Below are 21,832 nucleotides of genomic sequence, written 5' to 3' on the forward strand. Positions count from 1 at the left end.
CTCTCAAAAAAGACAAAGCACCTGGCCCAGATGGCTTCACTGTCGAATTTTTTACCCACTTCGCACATTTACTTATTCCCAAATTACATATACTCATAAATGCCTTTTTAGAATCAGATGAATCTTCTGGCTCTTTTTTCAGACGCCCTAATTTGTCTTATACCTAAAGATGGTAAGGATCCACAACATTGTAAAAACTATCGACCCATTTGTTTGGTTGACATTGATTATAAAAAGAATTCAAATGCCTTAGCCTCGCGTTTAGAATCTCATTTACCTGACCTATTAGGAACAGAACAATCTGGTTTCGTCAAAGGACGTCCCATTACAGAGAATACTTGTTTATTTTTTGATGTTCTTTCCAAAGCCTCCAATCTTTCCCACTCTTTAGCAGCAATAGCCCTGGATGCAGAGAAAGCATTTGATAGAGTTGAGTGGCCCTACCTTTTCCATACACTTAAATGGTTTGGTTTTGGTCCAAAAACAATTGCTCCGATTTCTCTTTTGTATTCTAACCCGAGAGCAGCTGTCTGTGCAAATGGGGGTATTTCTTCTTATTTTCCACTTGGCAGAGGTGTCCGACAAGGTTGTCCACTTTCTCCGTTTCTTTTTAATCTTGCCTTAGAATCTTTTTTGTTGAAAATCCGCCAAAATGATAATATTCATGGTTTTACTTTTAAAGAGACCAACATCAAAATGGCAGCTTATGCTGATGATGTTCTTTTATTTCTCTCACAACCCCAACTCTCTTCCTGCCTTTTTGGAGGAGGTGGATTCCTTCGCATTTGTATCTGGATATAAATTAAACAGAGATAAATGCGAAATCCTACCTTTAACAAAATACACTTTTAAGGCTGACTTTTCCGCTTCAGTTTTCGCATGGAGCCTCCAATTAATCAAATATTTGGGTCTCCATTTTACCCCCTCAGTTTCAGGAACAATATCACGATGTATGGAGAATTGTACACAGAGATAGTCTTTGTTAACAACGAAATGGCATCCTTTGTATTTATCTTGGTGGGGTGGCCTGGATACTATAAAGAGGATGCTATCTCCTATAATTTTATATACAATTTCTAACATTCCATTATCTATTCCCTTAAAGTATTTTAAGAAATTCAATTCCATTTTATCCTCCTTTCTATGGAATAATAAGAAATTACGTATGTCTCTATCAAAATTGATTCGTCCAAAATCAGAGGGTGGGGTGAATTTCCCTGATTTTCACATTTACCATAAATCCTTTCTACAACATCAGGCTTTGAGATGGCTCTTTGAACCTTCTATTATAAACTGCCCTCTTTGGACCACGCTTGAAAAGTCCTTCTTTCCCCATTCTCATTTCAAGAATATTTGTCTTTTACACGTAAGCTGCAATCTGTATCCACTCCTGTAATTAAGCATACCTCTAAGATTCTACTATCTATTTCCGCCTCGAACTCTAATGTCTGGACATCATTTCTCAACTCCCCCATATGGCACAATGTTTTTATTTTCATAAACAATAAACCTATATTTTGGAAATCTTGGAGAAAGCGAGGTCTGGTCTGGGTACGGCAATTGTATGTCCAGGATGAGATTATGTCCTTTTCACAAGCTAGCGGCTTTTTTGATTTGCCTGCATCTTTCCACTCGAAATGCTCCCTTTTATCACAAGCCATCCAAAATGCCCATGTTCATTATAAAACTCCGTCCCTTTCTGCTTCGCGTGAACCTTCTTCCGCAGATAAGCTACACACTTGTCTAACTCACAACTCTAGGGCCTCTGTCATATATAAATTCTTACACAGTTCACGCACTCCCAAGAGAAAAAACTAAAGTAGAGTTATCTTGGGAAAAGGATTTAGATGCTTCTTGGTCTGTGGAACTTTGGGATAGAATTTGTCTTAAACTTAGAAAGTCCTCTAGAGCTGCAAACACTACACAGACACTCTTTTTTATTTACAATAGGCTCCTCCTCTCCCCCTTCAATCTCCATGCAAGACATAACGCACTCTCAGATGTATGTTGGACTTGTTCCTCGCCCCTTGCGGATTTATATCATTTACTTTTTGCATGTACACTCGTTCATAGTTTTTGGGAAAAAGTGTGGTCTCAAATTAATTCGATCTTTGGCTCCCGTTATCCTTTCTCTGCTTCACATATCTTTTTGGGTAGTCTATCCCATATTTGGACACGTTTAGGTTCCAATGTAAAAATTATAGATCTGTTGTTAGCAGTTGCCTTTCAGCAAATAACTAAGAATTGGAAAGACTTTACTAAATTGTCGTATCAAGCATGGTGGTATGCTGTCTGCTACAATCACAGATTGGACACAACTTTTGTATACCCACTGCATATGGCGTCCAAACGTTTGGACCTATGGTCGCCTGTTACACTGTTTATTGATGCTAGTGCTCAACGCTCTCTGTCTCTCACTCCCCTCCAGCAAGAAGTGACTAAACCTCCATGACTCCCTTCATATTGCTATTCTATGGTTTAACTATGTTTTCTCTTGTAGTGTGCATATTCACGTAGATTATAATACTCTTATGTTCACCGATTCTTTATGATATTGTTCTTTTTCTTACAGTTGGTATGTTTACTTGACTTACATTTTTTGATCCGTTATGCTTCTCAACACTGAATTGCTTATTATGTGTAATTTTTCTTTTTCTTTTATTATTATTAATATCCTTATACTTTTTGTGCTAGTATTTTCTTTTATCTCAATAAACTTCCTTTTGAACTTAATGTGGTCTGAAAGACTGAAAACGGTCAGCTTTGTCAATTCCCAAAGGGGCTGGACATAGCAACCAAGACCTCCCTGTGGATGCGTTATACGTTATATAATCTATATGATAGTAGCGCCCAGTGCAGGGTCGGGACTGTCTTGTCCTCATAAGTAATTGAGGCAATGAGCCCCTTAGATACGATTCAGAACAGCATTTAAAAAACACAGGCCATAAATAAAGAAGAAAAGACCGACTCAAAAAGTGAGTTCAAGATCTTCTTCACTCATGGGAGTGAAGTGGTAATTTGCAGCCGTTCCAGGGCAGAAGAAGATTACATTCTTCATTCAAGTCCTGATAGGGCAAAAATAAAACATTATATTTCCTCGCAGTAGGAGATGAAAGACTGCACCACAAGGTATCCGCTATTTGAAAACCTTCTGTTCTTAAAAAAAAAAATATTTACGAGATATATATAGATTTTACTTGATTTGAGATTAAATTGCACGCCGTGATTAGGCAGATATGTCCAAAGTAATCCCAATCTTTTAATACTCCGACAGTGGTTGATCTTGGACTTTGATCGTTTTTTATAAACATTTCCTGAATAAAGTCTTAGGCATTTCATACTCAAACGAATCAAACCCATCTTGATCAAATACTAGCAGCATTTTTACAGAATGGTATAAGCGGATCAGTATGTAGCACAGACAATTCATCGTAAACCAGATGACTTAGGGACGTGGGTCACTAGGTGTATAGGATAAAAAGCATGTCGGCATTATTTGATCACATCCCTGGGATAATATGCCAAGCATACTTCGCTCTAACTTCAATGCTTTCACCAAGCAGCCTTTCCTAATTTTCTGGTAATAATTCCAAAGTGAGATTTCAATCTGCAATAAAATATGGTATCAGCAGTTCTATAAAATTCAAAGTTATAAATTAAAATGCCAGGAATCTTGGCAGGATAGACTTTTAAGAATGCATCCTTCCTAAGGAGCTAAAACAATTAAAGTAGCCCATCACGTACCCTTGTAGCTTTAGCTGACTGGACTTTTGGAAGTTCTTTAGTAGATGAATTGTTTTGAATTACACCTCTTAAATAAGTGTATTAGCTCACTACTTCCAAAGACTGATTCTTAATGCTGCTTTTAAAATCGCTACCTTTAATCGCTTACGTGTGGCTACTTGATTCGTGCAAAAACAGCAACTTGGAGCCAATGTCACACACCACTAAGATTGGTAACAGTCACCAGTGTCCTGTCAGTCCTGGATAAAGCCAGGTGGTCATGTCAAAGCATCTTGTCAGGCTATCACCTTCATATGTATTATTCAACTGTAATTTAATATGGCTTGCTCTCCTGCAGAACAACCTCTTTTCCATAATCTAAACCTTTCCCACATGCCAAGGCAGTCTCATGTTCGAAGACTGATTAAATTTCACTTTCTAGGACTTTCCTGCTTTGCATCATCCAGCATTCACAACGAAAGAAAAGCTGCAACTCTGTAGTTACAAATACTAGTGATGTTCAGATTATCACAACCATCAGCTCCCATCGTGTAATCTGTTGTCTACATTTAACTTGAAAGGGCAATTAGCGATGCTATAGCAGCAACATTGTCTGGAATACCATTCTCAGTTAGGCTGTACTTGTGTGCCCTACATATCAGGTGTAAGAGTAGCAACCCGCTGAACTAGTTTGGGTGTTGGTTATAGAAGGGTGCATCAACACCAAGGATTCTTGCACATTACAGCATATCAGCCTTTACACCTGTGTTTCTTGGACCTGAGCGATCTGTTTATGCTAATGTAACCTTGATTTTTATTCAAGAAATCAATCAAGCAATACATGCATACTTGTATTGCACGACTTTTCACCGGAAAGGGTATCCAGGTGCTATGCTACAGATATCAGTCGAAAAGCCAACTCTTGAGTCCCTTTCTGAAGTGGGTCAGCGAGGGAGCGGTGCGGAGGTGTAGGGGGAGGGCATTCCAGGCTTTAGTGTTGAGGTGGGACAAGGAGTGTCCTTTGGAGTGGCAGCGGTGAATACGTGTTGTGTGCAAGGGTGAGGTGTGCAGAGCGGAGATTCCTGGTAGGTCAGTGGAAATGCAGCAGGTGGTTCATGTAGGCAGGTCCTTGGTCGTGGAGGGCTTTTTAGGTGTGGGTCAGAAGCTTGAAATGGCATCTCTTCTGGAAGGGAACCAGTGGTGGTCCTTCTGGTGCTGGGTGATGTGGGTTCTCTTGGGCAGGTTGATGATCAGTCTGGCAGTTGCATTCTGGATCGTATGGGGTCTCTTCATGAGTTCGGTGGTGGTGCCTACATAGTGTGTGTTGCTGTAACCTAGTCGGCTGATGATGAGGGCCTGCGTCACCATTTTCCTGGTGCCGATGGGGAGCCACTTGAAGTCTTTGCAGAGCATGCAGTGCGTGTGGAAGCAGAATGAGGAAACGGCGGTGACCTGACATTTCATCAAGAGTTCGCTGTCCAGGATGATGCAGAGGCGGTGTGGTTTTTCAGCGTGGGAGTGGGTCTGAACTCTGCCGTCCACCAGGAGTCATTGCAGAGAGCAGTGTGTCTGCTGAAGATCAGAATTTCAGTTGTGTCCATGTTGAGCTTCAGGCAACTGCCTTCCTCCAGGCTGAGACGTTCTTGATGCAGTTGTGGAAAGTGTTTCTGGTCAAGGTGGGGTCCACTAAGAGCGAGAGGACGAGCTGGGTATGTCAGCGTAGGAGATGATGTTGAGCGATCCGACAATGTCTGCGAGTGGTGTCATTTAGATGTTGAAGAGGGTTGGACTGAAAGATGAGCCTTGCGGTATTCAGCAGATGGTGTGCTTGAGTTGTGAGTGCGCCTCGTGAGAAATGATGCCATCCATCCGAGCGCATCGCCTGTGATTCTGATCTAGTGTAGTCGATCGATAAGTGTGTGGTGGGAGACTGTGTCAAAGGCTGTGGAGAGGCCAAGCAGGATCAGGGCGGCTGATTCTCCTCTGTTGAGCAGGGGTCGGCTGTTGTCAGATAGGGCAATCAGGGCTCTTTTCGTGCTGTGGTTGGCTCTGAAACCTGATTGGGAACGGTCCAGTAGGTGGTTTCTCTCCAGGTGTTTGGTGAGTTTGAGGCTGATGACCTTCTCTAAGACTTTGTTGTGAAACGGGAGCAAGGAGATGGGACGGTAGTTCTGGAGCTCGCTTGGGTCTGCCAAAGGTTTCTTAAGGAGGGGTCTAACCTCTGCAAGTGTCCAGAGGTCGGGGAAGGTGGCCGTGGTTATAGAGATGTTGAGGATGGTGGTGAGCTGGTGGCTGATCTCGTCTCTTTCGATGTTAAAGAGTCGGAGGGGGCATGGGTCGGTGGGTGCTCCTGAGTGGATGGAGTTCATAAGAGTGGTGGTGTTTGGTGTGCAGAGTTGTTCCCATTCGGTGAGCAAGTGGTGGGAGGTGGTGGTCCATGGAGTGCTGAGGAGGTCGGACAGTTGGGGATCGAAGTTTCTATAGATGGTTGCTATCTTCTTGTGGAAGTGGCCAGCCTGGACATCGCAGAGTTCCCATGAGAAGGGGGATCGGGTTTTCGGTGGCTGACGGGAAGGTGAACACTCTGACGATGGTGAAGAGTTCCTGGGTTTGGCTGGAGCTGGTCTCGATCCAGTGGGTCAGGGCCTTCATTTGCAGCTTTGAGCTGGCGGTGGTAGTCGTTATGAGCAGATTTGAAAGTGGCTTGGTCCTTGTGGTTCCTGCTAGTGTGCCCTCTTCTTTCCAGTTGTTTGCACCTGCGCTTCGACGTGCTGAGTTCCAGAGGGTACCAGCTAACTCATTTGGTAGGTCTGTGCATTTTGGCTAGTTTGGTGAGAGCTACTCAGTTGGCGGCGGAGGTGATCCAGGCGTTGAAGTTCTCTGCTGTCTAGTCCAAGCTGATGGTGACATTGGGTTGTGTGATGCTGAGGGCATCAGTCCATTGTTTGTGAGTGACCTTAGTCCAGCTGCGATAGGGGGCGCAGTGGCGGTGCTGAGAGGTCCGGCAAGGGTGAAGTGTACAATGGAGTGGTCTGACCAGATGAGTTCTGAGGTATGGCTGTATTGGATTCTGTTGCTGGACCTGAAAATGGGGTCCAGTGTGTGTCCTGCTTTATGCGTGAGGTCAGTGACCACCTGCTGGAGGCCAATGTTATCAAATCTTTCCAGGTCAGTGGATTTTGTGTCAGTGGAGTCGTCCATGAGGAAGTTGAAGTCTCCATGGAAGGCGTAGGGTCTAGATTAAACTGCGAGAGGGGTGATGCATACAGGGATGGTAAATTTTAAACAGAATGATGCCTCAGAAACCACAGATTCAATGTTTACTTAGTACCACAGAAGTTTTTATTATTTAACTCTGGGTTACCTTACTTTGTAGATTTTTTAATGTTATTTTACAGTTCAGGTTCCTATTGTAGACTATCTTTTAGACGAACCCTGATAATTTACTTTATAACAAAGCAACAACATATACATTATTTACAGTACCGACATGTAGAAAGACATAAACAATACAATAAATGATATTCACATAAATCCACATATCTATACAGACAGAATGTATTACAAATCCAAGCACTTTGCAACACAGTAATATTCCGTTAGGAACTCTGAAGGTCCTACTTTTTAAATCTAGTAAAGGAACATTTATTTCTTTGTCCTCAATAGTCACTTGTCCATAGGTCCTATAGTGGTCAGAGACTATTTTTTTCATTTCCGATTTGAGCTTATGCTTTCAGCTCAAGTGTGCTCAATTATTTGGCGGAAATACTAGTCCTTATTAACTCTTTTTTTTTTTTGGTAAATATGTTTATTTGCATTGAAATCACTCAAAAAGCAGTACAATCAACATCTAACGCTTGCCTGGGCATGCCAATATACAACTCCCATCAATTCGGTGCCACCCCAGCAACCTTGCGGGGTATCCCTTAGAAGTCCACCACCCAGCGTCCACATGTAGGCATACCATATACTCGTAGAGCGCGGAGTCTCCACTCACGAGGTTCCGCCATGCAATTGGAGCAACCAAACAAAAGTCAAACAACTACCCCATGTTACGACCCTCCCCCCAACCACCACCCTCTACCCCCACCCCCCCTCCACAGTCCTTATTAACTCTTGACCTCATATAAATGTAATCGCCAACGCGTTTCGACCTTCACAGTGGGTGGACCGAAGATTTTTTAATGGAAGGTCTTCATCAGGGCAGGACTATTTTTCATGTAGGACGTCTAATTCCTGTGTCAAATAAAAACATGATTGTAATAAGGGCGTGTCTGTTAGTACATCTACGTGCAGGAACAATACCAGCCGGACTACAAGTAAAAAATGTTGCAGTTATATTTGTTGACCAACCTGAATACTTAGAGGGATTCAGCCATATCGGAACAAAATGCTCCAGAAATTGGATGTTTCATTCAATAAAAATAGCTGAACGACTAAGCCTAAAAGAATTAGAATTGATAAGAGAATTAGAGGAAGCTTTCCTAAATAATACAGCAGTGGATAATGCACGTGCACTACTAACAAAATTGGAAAAGGAAAACGACACCTTCAAAAAGAACACTGAGGATGCAGAGAGAATAAAACTCCAAAAAGACACAAGTAGTTTTAATGAAAAAAAAAAGACTTATCCATATCTAGATATTGAGCACTTCAAACAGTCATCCAATGTTGGAATGCTAAGAACATACAGAGGAAGAAGCAGAAGACAGTTCATCACTTTCTCCGACGCATCATCATATTCCGACAGTTCCAGCGCCACGGAACCATCCACTAGCATGAGAGACAACCAACAAAGACAGACTTATCAATCGGCACCTTTTTTAGACAGAGGGAACAGTCGTTCCAGAAGCAGAGGAAGAGCCCGACAATGGTACAATCCGCCACCAAACCAATATCAAACAAACCAATACCAAGGGGAAATAACAACGAGGAGGAGAGTGTACCGGTGGTAGAAGAAGAGAGAATCCCATCTACAATCTGTCAAAATATAACCTTTCAACATATGAGACCAAATTATTACAAAAAGGACTATCGTTCATACCCACAGTAAGACCAGACATAGGACAGACTAAACTTGAAATCATTCAACTGTTTCACAAAATGCGACAAAGCGTACTTCTCCGACAACCCGGGATATACACACAAAGGAATTACTCAGGATTGAAAAATCCATCAACCTTCTTTCCTAGTACAACAAATATGCCTATAGAACTATTAACGTTCCAAAAAAAAGTACTGCGAGATCTTGAAAAACTTGACAAAAAGAAGACATTTATTAAATGGAATCTATCGAAAAATGAAAAACAGGCGTTAGAACAACTAATGAAGAATCAAGAGATAATAATAAAGCCTGCGGATAAGGGTGGTGCCATCGTGATTATGCATCGTGAACAGTATGAGAACGAGGTTCTACGTCAAGTTTCCAATGAAGAATACTATCGAAAAACTGAAGAAGATTGGAATAAAATCATCAAAACAAAATTGATTACTTTAATATCAATTGGGGAGGAAGAAGGTTGGCTGTCGAAAAAAGAAGCACAATACATGATTAATGACAACCCTAGGACACCCATAATGTATATACTTCCAAAGATACATAAAGATCCAGTCAATCCGCCAGGAAGACCAATAATTTCAGGAGTCAATTCCATATTAGAAAGACCCGCAAAATATGTTGATACATTTCTCAAACCCTTGGTATGCGAAACAACAAGCTTCATAAGAGATACAATGCAAGCAATTTTACTCGTGGAAAATCAACCATTTGATGAAAAACAAGATTTACTAGTAACATTAGATATAGTCAGTCTATATTCAAATATACTGCAAGAAGCTGTATTGGAAGCACTTGAATTCTTTCTAGATAAACGTGTACGACCTCACAACGTGCCCACTACATACATCATACAACTTGCCGAGATATGCCTCAAATACAACTTTTTCAACTTCAATGACAAACAGTTCTTACAAGTGAAAGGTACTGCAATGGGGTGTCCTTTCGCCCCAGAAATGGCCGTAATGTTCATGGCCCTTTTTGAGGAGCAATGGATATATGGCAACAATCCACACGAAGCACATATTAAAAGCTGGCATCGCTATATCGACGACGTCTTCATGGTGTGGAGAGGTACAGCAGAAAATTTGAATGAGTTCGTAACATGGCTAAACAACAGGAATCCGGACATCCAGTTCACTGTAAATTCCAGTAGAACTGAGATGAACTTTTTGGACCTGATGATTAAACACCAAGAAGGTTGTTTATATACTGCCATGTATACTAAAATAAAAAAAAAAACAGAAACACACTATTGCACTTCGAAAGCTTTCACCAAATTTTCTCCCAATATCCAGGCTCCCTTTACCAGCTAAAATGTTTGAAAATGCATTAAATCTACAATTGGGGGCTTTCCTTCATAGAACCCAGGCGCTGGGTGAAACAATATGGCTTCAGGAGTGGTCATAGCACAGAGTCAGTACTTTTAAAGACCACGGATGAGATCAGAAAGGTTGTTGATTTCGGTGGAAGGGCCGCCCTGATATTATTAGATCTGTCCGCTGCTTTCGACACGGTCCACCATGAGCTTTTGATGGACCGGTTAAGGGCATGCGGACTTCAGGGCAAGGCTTGGAATCTCATACAATCCTTCCTTGCTGATAGATCCCAGGTGGTCATCATGGGTGAGCACTGTTCAAGGCCATTTGTGTTGCCCTGTGGGGTTCCTCAAGGATCTTCTTTGAACCCGACCCTGTTTAATGTCTATGTTTCCTCCCTGGCCCCCATTATTAAGTCCTTGGGTTTCGATCTGACATCCTATGCCGATGATACACAAATTGTGGTATCTTTGCGGCCAGGATTGGAGGGCGGCGTGGAAAACTGGTTTCATGAATGCATGATGGCAGTGAGTCGTTGGATGGCAGAAAACTGCTTGAAGCTGAACTCTGATAAAACAGAGGTTATAATTTTGGGAAATATTCCCAATTTTTGGAATGCAAATTGGTGGCCTGTTACTATGGGGAATCTCCCGGCCCCGGTTCAAAAAGTAAAAAATCTGGGAGTAATGGTAGATGATAAGCTGAAGTTGGGGGCCCAAATTAATTCAGTGTCCTCCTCTACAGCTTTTGTTTTGCGGACAGTGAAAAAAATTCTGCCTTTCCTGCCAGCAGGGAGTCAGAAAACAGTGGTCCCTGTCTTGGTGCTGTCTAAGCTCGACTACTGTAACAACCTCTACCTAAACATCCAGGAACGTTTTTTGAACAAATTACAAAGGCTTCAAAATGCAGCCGCCAGATTACTTTCTGGGGTCCCTAAGTTTGCGGCTATCTCCAAGGAAATTCAGAAGCTGCACTGGCTCCCAGTCAGGAAGAGGATAATTTTTAAAGCATTGAGTACCGTTTTTAAAGCACTACATGGGATTGGTCCAGAATATTTACAGAATCAATTTAAGTGGTACACACCCACAAGAAATCTACGCTCTTCAGGTGCAAAAAAAGGTGACGGTCCCAAAGATAAAAAAGGTCTCCTGGGGAGGCCGAAGATTTGTTTTCGGCGCAGCCAAGGCGTGGAATGATCTTCCGGCTCAGCTTAGAAATATGCCGGATCTGTTGTCCTTCAGAAGGGCACTAAAAACGTGGTTGTTTATTCATTAGAACTGCTCCACTAATTAGTCTGACTCTTCTTGGTAATGGCCAGTAGGAAAAGGTAACCAGCGCCAGGACACCCCAGGGTAACCGTTGCGCTTTACAAATTAATTAACATAACATAACTTAACATAACCAATGCAATCTCCAAGAAAATTTACCTTTCGGTCAATTTTTAAGAATAAGGAGGAACTGCTCAAAAAAAAAAGACGACCATTTTAAGAATGCTGCTTTACTCCTGAACAAACTATCAAAAAGGAACTATCCAAGAAGACTGCTCAAAAGAGCAATGAAACGAGCTTGGTATACTCCTAGAGATTCCTTACTTACACCCAGGCAGAAACAAGAAGAGATACCAATAGTATGTGTTACAACATTCTCAGGAGCCACAAATGAAGTACAAAAAATTGTGCGAAAAAACTGGAATACTGTGAAAGAACTTGTTCCTTTTATAAATAAACCAATCTTTGCACTAAAGAAAAACAAAAGCATTAAAGATGAGATAGTGCGTGCTAATACTGAAGCGAAAAAGGAAGTTCACACACTACGAACAATGATGTCTTTACCTCCAATCAAAGGCCACAGGAGATGTAGCAACTGTATCTCATACGACAGCACGATTGACGGCAGCAAATTTACATATAGGTCAAATTCATAAAACACGAGGAGTTTACAAATTGCAACACACATAATGTAATTTATTGTGTGCTATGTCCAGGCCCAAAAGCATATATTGGTAAAACTACACAACCAATCAAAAAAAGAATAACGCAACATCGATCAAGAATAAGACGCAAGACTCTCAATGCACCAATGGTATCTCATTGCATTGAAAAAAAAACCATGGCCAGCAAGACATTAAATGGACAGTGTTAAGGCACGTAACTGGAAAAAATATTGAAAGTGTATGATCTATAATTGAAGCAAAGACAATCATGTATTTGGCTACCACTGAAAATGGAATGAATGAGATGACCGAGCTAACACATGTTAGTTAATACCAACAGTGTCCTAATACAGCTAGGTGATGAAGACCATGGTACAGAAAAACAATAATCACCATCAATAGAAATGAAAGAGACAACTGAGTGAATGTATATTTGGAGAATACCACTGCCACATGTACCGAAAAATAAAAAATAAAAGAATCAGCGTAAATATTCCCTGATAATCGGGATAAATGAAGGAGGATTCAAGCGCTAGCAATTAGCATTTTAGATAAAGCACTACAAACAGAAGAAGAGGTTAGGCAACCGGACTGTGTGAAGATAGTATGTGCCTCAGAATTCCGTAACTGAATTACTCCCCTGTTGTATATACTCGAATTCAGGGATGGTGTCGCCGAGGCCTTTCGTGGTCCTGGCGGTCTGTATGCGAGGGTGCCTTGATGATGGTGGTCTCATCGGTGCAGAGCTCAAAGTTCATGTGTTCAATGATCGGCGTGGTTTCGTCATCAGTGAGGGTGCAGGTGATCAATTCCTTGGGTACTATGGCAATGCCACCTTCGTGTCTGTTGGTGTGGTCGCAGTGTTTCATCTTGTAGCCGCTGAGAGTTGCCATGACTAGGTCTAAGGCCAATGTGGGGGTGAGCCAGGCCTAAGTAATGAAGGTAACGTCGGGGTGAGGGTCGAGATGGAGTCCCAGACGTCGCTGGGGTGCTTGCAGAATGATCTAGCATTGATCAGAAGGCAGCGGAGTTGTTCCGGGGAGGTGTCGGCATCCATGGCTGGTTGCAGTGGTGTTGGTTGGTGCTTGGGTGGCGGTGAACCAGCAACGAATGCAGGTTAGAGGTCCCGCTGTAAAGTATGGCGATGCGAGAAAGCTGTTTTTGTGTCCAAGGCACAAAGGTCTGCAGCGGCGTCTGTGTGGGAGTGCAGAGGGTCAGGGTCCTTGGCGCAATCCAGGCATGGACGGGTGTAGACGAGTTTGTCTTAGGCATGCCCGCGGCATGCCTACAGCACGCGTCTGCTGCGCAGCGGCCTTCATAAGTACGCCTGAGTGGGGGGAGGGGTTGTTTGGAAGGCAGGGGGCTGTAAACGGTGCGTATGACAAAAACAGAAAAGCACAATCACATTAAATCAGTGTGGGGGTAAAGTAATATTGCAGAGCAGTAATGCGGATACAAAAATTAAATTAGAATGCAATTACAAAAGTAAGCAGACAATACCAATCCTACAGGAGAGACTGACTCGAACAGCGGTTTGAGGAGAGCTCAAGGACTGAGACAGTGTCTCTGACCAACGAGGCACGACAGCCGAGAAGCGGCATGCAGGACCTAGAAGGTCGAGGGCTACTCACTGGAGCCGTGCAGCTCCCTCCATAAATAGTCCTGGTGGTGCTGTCTGACAGGCAGGAGGGCAGGGGGCTGGTAATGGCGGCAAATGGTGCGGCAACGAAAACAGAAAAGCACAATGACAATAAATCAGCGCTGGGGTAAAGAAATACTACAGAGCAGTAATGCTGGCATAACAAATGTGGGCACAACAATTAAATTAGAATGTACTTACAAAAGTGAACAGACAAGATCAATCCTATAGGAGAGACCATGACTCGAACGAACAGTGGTTCGAGGCGAGCTCAAGGACCAAGATGGTGCCTCTGGACAATGAGGAGCAGCAGCAGGTGAGCGGCGTGCAGGACCTACAAGGTCGAGGGCTACTCTGTGGCTGAAATGTGTGGATTTTTGCCATTTTTACATGAGATTAAATTTTGCATAATTTGTATCCGTGGAGAACTGGTTCAGGTAGAATGTGTTTTGCCAAGAGACATTTCCTCCTCAAATCAGTCATTTCCTGCTTAAACCATTCTCCTGCCTGCATGTTACGTGATATTTTTGTGCAGAGTATATACTCTAGCGGAGAAAAGTTACTTGAGATACAGGCAAAATGCATTTCATGTAATTTTATCATTTGGTATTTTCCCAAAGAGAAAATTCAATTTTGCAAATACCTTTTAATCCCACTCAATTTTACCCGATGTACTTAGCAACATTGGCTTTGAAAGGCCTCACACTCCACCAAAAAACCTCTGCAGAGGCCTCATAAGCCACACGTGTAGGTCCCTAATGCGAATTTCTTGTAATTCCCGATTTGGCCAGTGACAGAAGTCACAGGCCCAATCTGGATTCCAGGATGTGCAGTGCTTCCACACCCTCGGGGTTTTCGAAGATCATATTGTTTCAATGAAAACCTGGTAGAATGTGTCCCTAGTAAAAGTGCCCAGAATGTGGGATATTCTTTCCTTCAAATACTGTGGCAAAACTATGCTCCGAAATTATAGTGCTCCGTGGTATTTAGAGTTCCGGGTGTGGTATTACCCTATGACAGTGGTTCCCAAACTGTGCGCCGTGGCTCCCGGGGGGAGCCGTCAAACCTAGCCAGGGGAGCCGCACACCAAGCACTTTAATGCATTTAATGTTGAAGGATCTGTTGGCTTCATTTAAACTGATTAGACTTAAACACATGATGTCGATGATTTGTAAGTGATATACATAAAGCTGTAAATGTAGTGCTTAGTTGATGGCATGTCGAGGGAGATGACCCCCATATCTCACTGGATCTCCACTTTCCAACACTACCAAAGTAAGCGGAAGATACCTGGTTTATTTTGTTAGACTCGTTAATAGTTTCGTTTTTTTCCAAATGCATTTTACACCATTGCAAGTTATCTGGAAAGTACATTTAACCTGTCTATCAAGTATTGACATTTGTACTTAAATCGTAGGTACTTTCAGTACACATTTCTTTCAGTACACACACATTTCCAGACAGGCCTGCTCTCTCCTTCAGCACAGGGAAGTAAAACACAATATATGGCATAGTGGCAACATTTGGAAGCAAGAAAGAGGGACATTTAAAAAAAAGATCAGCGGAATTAATTTTATTTGAATTGATAGGGAGGAGACAGAAAAAATAAAGCTTTATGTGGTTTGATCAATCATGAGTCACCCTGCTGAGACAGGTGTGTTGGCACGTATGACATGGGTATAAATGGAAGTGTATGCAAATATTCTTCAAGCACAGAAACACTTTGGCACTGAGGCCTACATGCATAGGGGTGTTATCTAGCACTGTAAGTGGGATAAAAAAGTTTGAGAGGGTACTCTAAAAACGGCATGGGCAAAGAAGTGGAACTGGGAATATTCGTTAGAGACAACGCCTTAGTAATACGAAACACCCTGCGTATATGATTATAATACCTTCATCTGCTTCATCCCAATTATTTTCAGGGAGAAAAATGCAAGCACTCCCGAGGCCAGACTTACATCCACTCCACCCTCCAAAAAAAGTAACAGTGGGGAGCCACGCGCAATGGCCAACGGGTCAAGGGAGCCATGGGTCAAAAAAGTATGGCAACCACTGCCCTATGAGAAGCCCCCTTGCACTTCGAATGAAGGTCTTTGCTGTGTCGTGCTCCCACATCATTTGAGGTACAGTGCTAAGAGGCACAAACACTCCAGCATGGCCAGTGCAATAACATGCATATGACACCTTTGCAAACACAGTGTCGTTATTTTGTAAATAACTTTTAGTTCACCATCTCATCTGCAGTATAAAAACTGTTCAAATTTTTAAGCATTTGTTTTACTAAGCACAACCATATAACATACCCCCAAAAATTCTTCACAGTAATATTGCCATTTAATTTTACCAATAACATTAGAGCTAAGGAAATTGTAAAAATCATGAGACTGGTTACATCGTTATAACTGTGTATTTTTGATGCGAGAAAAGCATATGCCTTCTACTGCAAATGTGCAGACCTTTCTTGTTCGTACCGCGCACAGACGCTTAACACAAACGTGGTTGCCAAGAACAACATTTAATTCCAGTCATACACAGCATAACTGCTCAGCCACACACGCCTTAGGGAGCCTTCCGCTCAGCTTTAATGATTGTGTAGCTTTGACTTGCTGAAAGGGTCTGGAGCCTTTGAAGACACTAAGTCTGGCTTGCCCTAGTGCTAGGGACCCTCATTAGATGTATGCAGCCCACAGCTGCTCGCAGCATCTAAGGCCTCACCTGCTGCCAGAGTCGCCCGCCCTCACCTGCTGCCTGTGTCTGCGGCCCTCACCTGCTGCCAGGGTCTGAGGCCAGGGTCTGGGGCCTCATCTGAGGCCAGGGTCTGGGAACTGTTGTCTGTCATTTGTAGCAGTGTCTTGAGCCCTCTCTTTTTGCTAGTGTCTGTGGCCCTCATTCGCTGCCAGTGTCTGCGGCCCTCACTCGCTGCCAGTGTCTGCGGCCCTCGCCTGCTGCCAGTGTCTGCGGCCCTCGCCTGCTGCCAGTGTCTGCGGCCCTCGCCTGCTGCCAGTGTCTGCGGCCCTCGCCTGCTGCCAGTGTCTGCGGCCCTCGCCTGCTGCCAGTGTCTGCGGCCCTCGCCTGCTGCCAGTGTCTGCGGCCCGCGCCTGCTGCCAGTGTCTGCGGCCCTCGCCTGCTGCCAGCGTCTGCGGCCCTCGCCTGCTGCCAGCGTCTGCGAACCTCGCTTGCAGCCAGCGTCTGAGACCCTCGCTTGCAGCCAGCGTCTGAGACCCTCGCTTGCAGCCAGCGTCTGAGGCCCTCGCTTGCAGCCAGCGTCTGCGGCCCTCGCTTGCTGCCAGTGTCTGCGGCCCTCGCTTGCTGCCAGTGTCTGCGGCCCTCGCTTGCTGCCAGTGTCTGCGGCCCTCGCTTGCTGCCAGTGTCTGCGGCCCTCGCTTGCTGCCAGTGTCTGCGGCCCTCGCTTGCTGCCAGTGTCTGCGGCCCTCGCTTGCTGCCAGTGTCTGCGGCCCTCGCTTGCTGCCAGCGCGTTTGGCCCTCACTTGCTCACAGTGCGTTTGGCCCTCACTTGCTCACAGTGCGTTTGGCCCTCACTTGCTCACAGGGCGTTTGGCCCTCAACTGCTGCCAGTGTCTGCGGCCCTCACCTGCTGCCAGTGTCTGCGGCCCTCACCTGCTGCCAGTGTCTGCGGCCCTCACCTGCTGCCAGTGTCTGTGGCCCTCACCTGCTGCCAGTGTCTGTGGCCCTCACCTGCTGCCAGTGTCTGTGGCCCTCACCTGCTGCCCTCGCTTGCTACCACTGCCTGCGGCCCTCACCTGTTGCCAGTGCGTTTGGCCCTCACTTGCTCACAGTGCTTTGTCCCTCACCTGCTGCCAGTGTCTGTGGCCCTCACCTGCTGCCAGTGTCTGCGGCCCTCCCCTGCTGCCAGTGTCTGCGACCCTCACCTGCCGCCAGGGTCTGGGGCCTTCACCTGCCGCCAGGGTCTGGGGCCCTCACCTGCCGCCAGGGTCTGGGGCCCTCACCTGCCGCCAGGGTCTGGGGCCCGTACCTGCTGCCAGTGTCTGTGGCCCTGACCTGCGGCCCTCGCTTGCTGCCAGTGTGTGAGGCCCACAGCTTTAATGATAGCGTGGTTCTTGCCTACTGCCAGTGTTTTGTGCCCTGTGTTGGGATTGTGAAGAAAACAGTCCCAGGACGAAGCACCTACCAGGTACAAAGGGCCTCCCGGATATTCCCCGGTAGATCAGAGAAGGCCTTCGAGGCTGCAGCAGGCGGGCTCGGGCAGGTGGATGCCATCGTTCGTGGGAGCGAGTTTGATGCGTTCGCAGGCTCCTTTCAACTAAATACTGGAGCAAGGAACCAGCTGAGCCAAGAGCCAGAGGCTGCACATGAATGAAACAACCTCTCAGACGGAAAAAACACACCCACACCCAACGACAACCGCCGAGACAGAGACACCACACTGTAGAAGAGATAGTATTCAAGGTTTCCTGGTTGATAACTAAACGCTGCAGGCCCAGGGGGCAGACGGTGCTCTTTGTACGCGAAAGCATGGGCTCTTCCAACACGTTTCGGTTACTAACGAGTAATAGTAAGACGAGAACAGGGGCGGGGATAGTGAGATTACCGATAAGTAATTATATGTGTACCGCTTTATTCATTGCGCCAGGTCATACTCAAAGCAGGCTGAAACAGCGTGGATGCTGTCGCATAAATAATACCAAGACACCCTGGTAATGCCATACGCAGACACTTGACTAACAAACACACGCACGCTGAGAATCCTGCCGGATCCCGGATTCGAAGATTGAGTCGGATCTTGAATCCGGGAGGGGACTTCTCTAACTCCCAGTTTCACGCCCACAACGCAGGTGACATCACAGGGCAGGCAAATTATGCGGTACATCGAAGAAAGAGGGATGGAATGCAGGCTGAGGGGAAAACAGCTCTCACCGGCGCGAGCCGCCTGTCCTGTTGGGAGGGGGCAAGAGCAGCAGCCCAACCCGCGCGACAGGCTTATCCGGTTCACGGGTGGGGGCAGGGCAGCAGTGGCAGGCAGGTGAAGGCTCCGCGGGGAGGCAGGCTGAGGGACGGGGCAGCAGGAATTACAGGCCATTCAGCGGTGATGTGCAGGAAGGCCGTCTACCCCTCACACCTCCTGCATCTATTAGCTTTGCACAAACAAGAAACCAGTGCATGAGTGCGCCCCCAGCCTTCCTGTGAGGCGAGAAGCTTGCTTCAGATATACACAGGGGCAGGTACTCTTCCACCCCTTAACTTATTCGGCAGGACAGCGTGTTTATATGCGCACCGGCAAGCGAGGCGAAGGTATTTTTTTTTAATTTATTCTCGGTTTATCAAAACCGTGGGGTGTCAGAGGGTTTTATAATCAGACAACAGGAGATACATAATAATCCTCGAAATGGGGAGGGGGGGGGGCTTGCGGAAGGGGGAATAAAGGGTCATATATGCAAGCTTCTTTAGAGAGGTGGGGTGAGGGGGGGACATAGCGATTAATAACAGGCTTCAGGGGATACAAAAGTGTCGACGGGGAGGGGGAGGGTGGTAGGCAACAGTGGAAGAGAGGTTGTAGAGCAGGGGTGAGAATATATGCGGTCGGACCTTCTATGAGGATGAGTGACTGATATGACTTTTTCTCATCGCTGAGATGGCACAAGTTGCCAATCAAAATGTTCACATAACCGAACTGGGAAACAGCCTTTACTCCTAAGTTTTTACTTCCCAATTACATTTTTCACACATGTTTTAGATCGTAAAGACTGTTGCCATGCAAGTCATTACAGCACAAGACAAAACCACGCATTTGAACAGAAGGCGACAGTAAACCTCAATGTGACATGCATTATAGATTTCTTAGGGTAATAAAAAAAGGATGGGGGGGGGGGGGGTTCCCCAAAAATATACAATTTTCAAACAGCACCAAACCTGTAAAGGACAAATGCAATTAAAAATGTATTAAACATTAATGTACAATTGTGAACAGTAGGTGGCAGTGTTAGACTGTGACAGGATTTTTCAGAAAGAGTAAGCGTGGTAAAAGTATACTTAGTAGTAGAACGCATGCTGAAAGTGTTTCTAATGTGAGTGAATGTAAATGTGTGGTAGTGGTATGAGTTGTAAAATGCAGATTTTCCACAGTTTTAACGAGTAGATAATCATGATTTTATGAACGGCACAGACGCTAATATTTTGCATATCACCTTTATTGCTTCTCAAACACAGCAGCAACAAACACTTAAAATTAGAATACTCAAAACACCCTAGAACGCAGAACATCATATAACCATAGAACAGGCAGCCATTTTCCTCTTCAGTAGCTGCGAAATAAACAAAGTCCAAAAACAACAATCCATCCGTTGAATCTGTATTCCGAACCATAAATCCGTCTTCAAACTTGAACTTGATGCTCTGCATCATCCTCTAACTTTGATGCTCTACTTCTTCCTCTTTAACCTATAAAACAAACAAATAGTAAATCGGGCAGGTACAGCGGAGTGATAATATTAGCCTCCATGCCTTTAATAAAATCATGATTTTCTACTCATTAAAACTGTGGAAAATCTGCATTTTATGGCAAGGCCCGGAGGCCAATATTATGCATGTTCAAAGTTCATCCAATACTCTTTCTAACACATTTTCCACAGGTTTAAAATAAAATCTTCTAAAAGTTGAATCATTTGACCAATCTGCAGCCTTCAGAATTCCATTCAAACTAAAACCTTTCATAAATGCCTTAATAGGTATAGCCCATCTTACTGAATGTGCCCCAAAAACACTAATATCCACCCCTGCCTTAAGCATAACACCTCTTACCCACCTTGCCAATGTAGGTGCTGAGACTGCCTTATAAGGCTTCACATAAGAAATTAACAATTGTGAACAGTTATCCTGTCTCAAACCTATAGTCCTCCTCTCATATTCCTTAAAACAACTAACCACACACAAAACATTATCACCTTCCAAAAGGGGATAAAAAATTGTCCTAGACATAGTCTTTGTCCTTTTCCTTATATCAAAACATACACCTTCTGGTTGAAAACATCTTGAATTAACCTCTAAAGCTCTAATATCTGAAACCCTTCTAAAGGAAACTAAATACAAAAGCATTGCTAACTTCCAAGATACAAACTTCAAATTCAAATTTGTATTTGCTCCCCAACTTTCCAACTCTCTCAAAACTATTGAAATATCCCAGAGAGAATCATACTTTGCCTTTGGTGGAAACACCACCCTAACACTCTTTAATAACCTTTTAATCAAAACGTGTTGTCCAACAGGTACCCCTTCAAACAAAACATGCCCTGCCGAAATCGCTGACCTACTTAAATGAACAGTATTATACACCAATCCACCATTATACTGCTCTGACAAATAATTTGCAACTTCTACTACAGGAGCGAATACGGGATCCAAACCCCTCTCAATACACCAATGATTCAATTTTCTCCATGCAGAACCATAGACCTTTGATGTTCCCCTAGACCATGATTTAGATACGAGTTCCTCAGCTTCCTTTGATACTCCATGCATTTGCCATACTCTCCTGAAATCAACCATGCTATTAGCCTTAACTGACCCGACACCACCAACTTGTGAACGTTCCCCTGAACATCCAACAAAATGTCCCTGTAATTTGGCAAAATGACTGGGTTCTCCACTAAAAGATTCATCAAATCTGGAAACCACACCTGAGACTTCCAAAATGGCGTTATCATAACTAACTCCGCCTGCTCCCTCCTGACTTTAGTCAACACCCTTTGGATCATTGAAAACGGAGGGAATGCATAATTCCTCCCTACCTTCCAAACCTGAAGGAATGCATCTATTCCCTTTGCCTCTGGATCCGGTCTCCAACTGTAAAATTCCTTCAACTGAGTATTCAGTCTGTCCGCAAATAGATCCACCTGCAAAGGCCCCCACATCTGCTCTAACCTCACAAAAACCTCCCTGTTCAATCTCCAATTGCTCACATCCCTGAGGTATCTCGAATACCAATCCGCTTCTACGTTGCTCAACCCTGGTATATACTGAGCTTGAACCATAATCTCCCTTTCCAAGCAAAACTTCCAAAACTCCTTGGCTAGTTATACCAATCCCCTCAACCGTGGACCTCCCACCTTGTTCACATAGCGAACAGCCGACAAATTGTCCATTTTCAAAAGAACACAACACCTCACTTGATCCTTTACAAAACTCTT

At 44.4% G+C, this 21,832-nt stretch overlaps 1 protein-coding gene across 4 annotated transcripts in view; it reads right to left on the minus strand.

Moving 5' to 3' along the window:
* Positions 1-21,832, minus strand: part of SLC35F2 (solute carrier family 35 member F2) — a 337,639-nt gene that overhangs the window by 127,455 nt on the left and 188,352 nt on the right. The window contains exon 1 of one of the 4 annotated variants that reach the window (XM_085621505.1): positions 17,821-18,040. The exons of the other annotated variants lie outside the window; for them this stretch is intronic. Within the exon in view, the coding sequence (XP_085477631.1) occupies positions 17,821-17,909 (89 nt within the window). The 5' untranslated portion in view covers positions 17,910-18,040. Of the gene's footprint in view, positions 1-17,820; positions 18,041-21,832 lie in introns of those variants that run through there. 4 annotated transcript variants of the gene reach the window in all.

Source organism: Triturus cristatus, chromosome 8 (genome assembly GCF_964204655.1).
Source record: "Triturus cristatus chromosome 8, aTriCri1.1, whole genome shotgun sequence".
Taxonomy (NCBI): domain Eukaryota; kingdom Metazoa; phylum Chordata; class Amphibia; order Caudata; family Salamandridae; genus Triturus; species Triturus cristatus.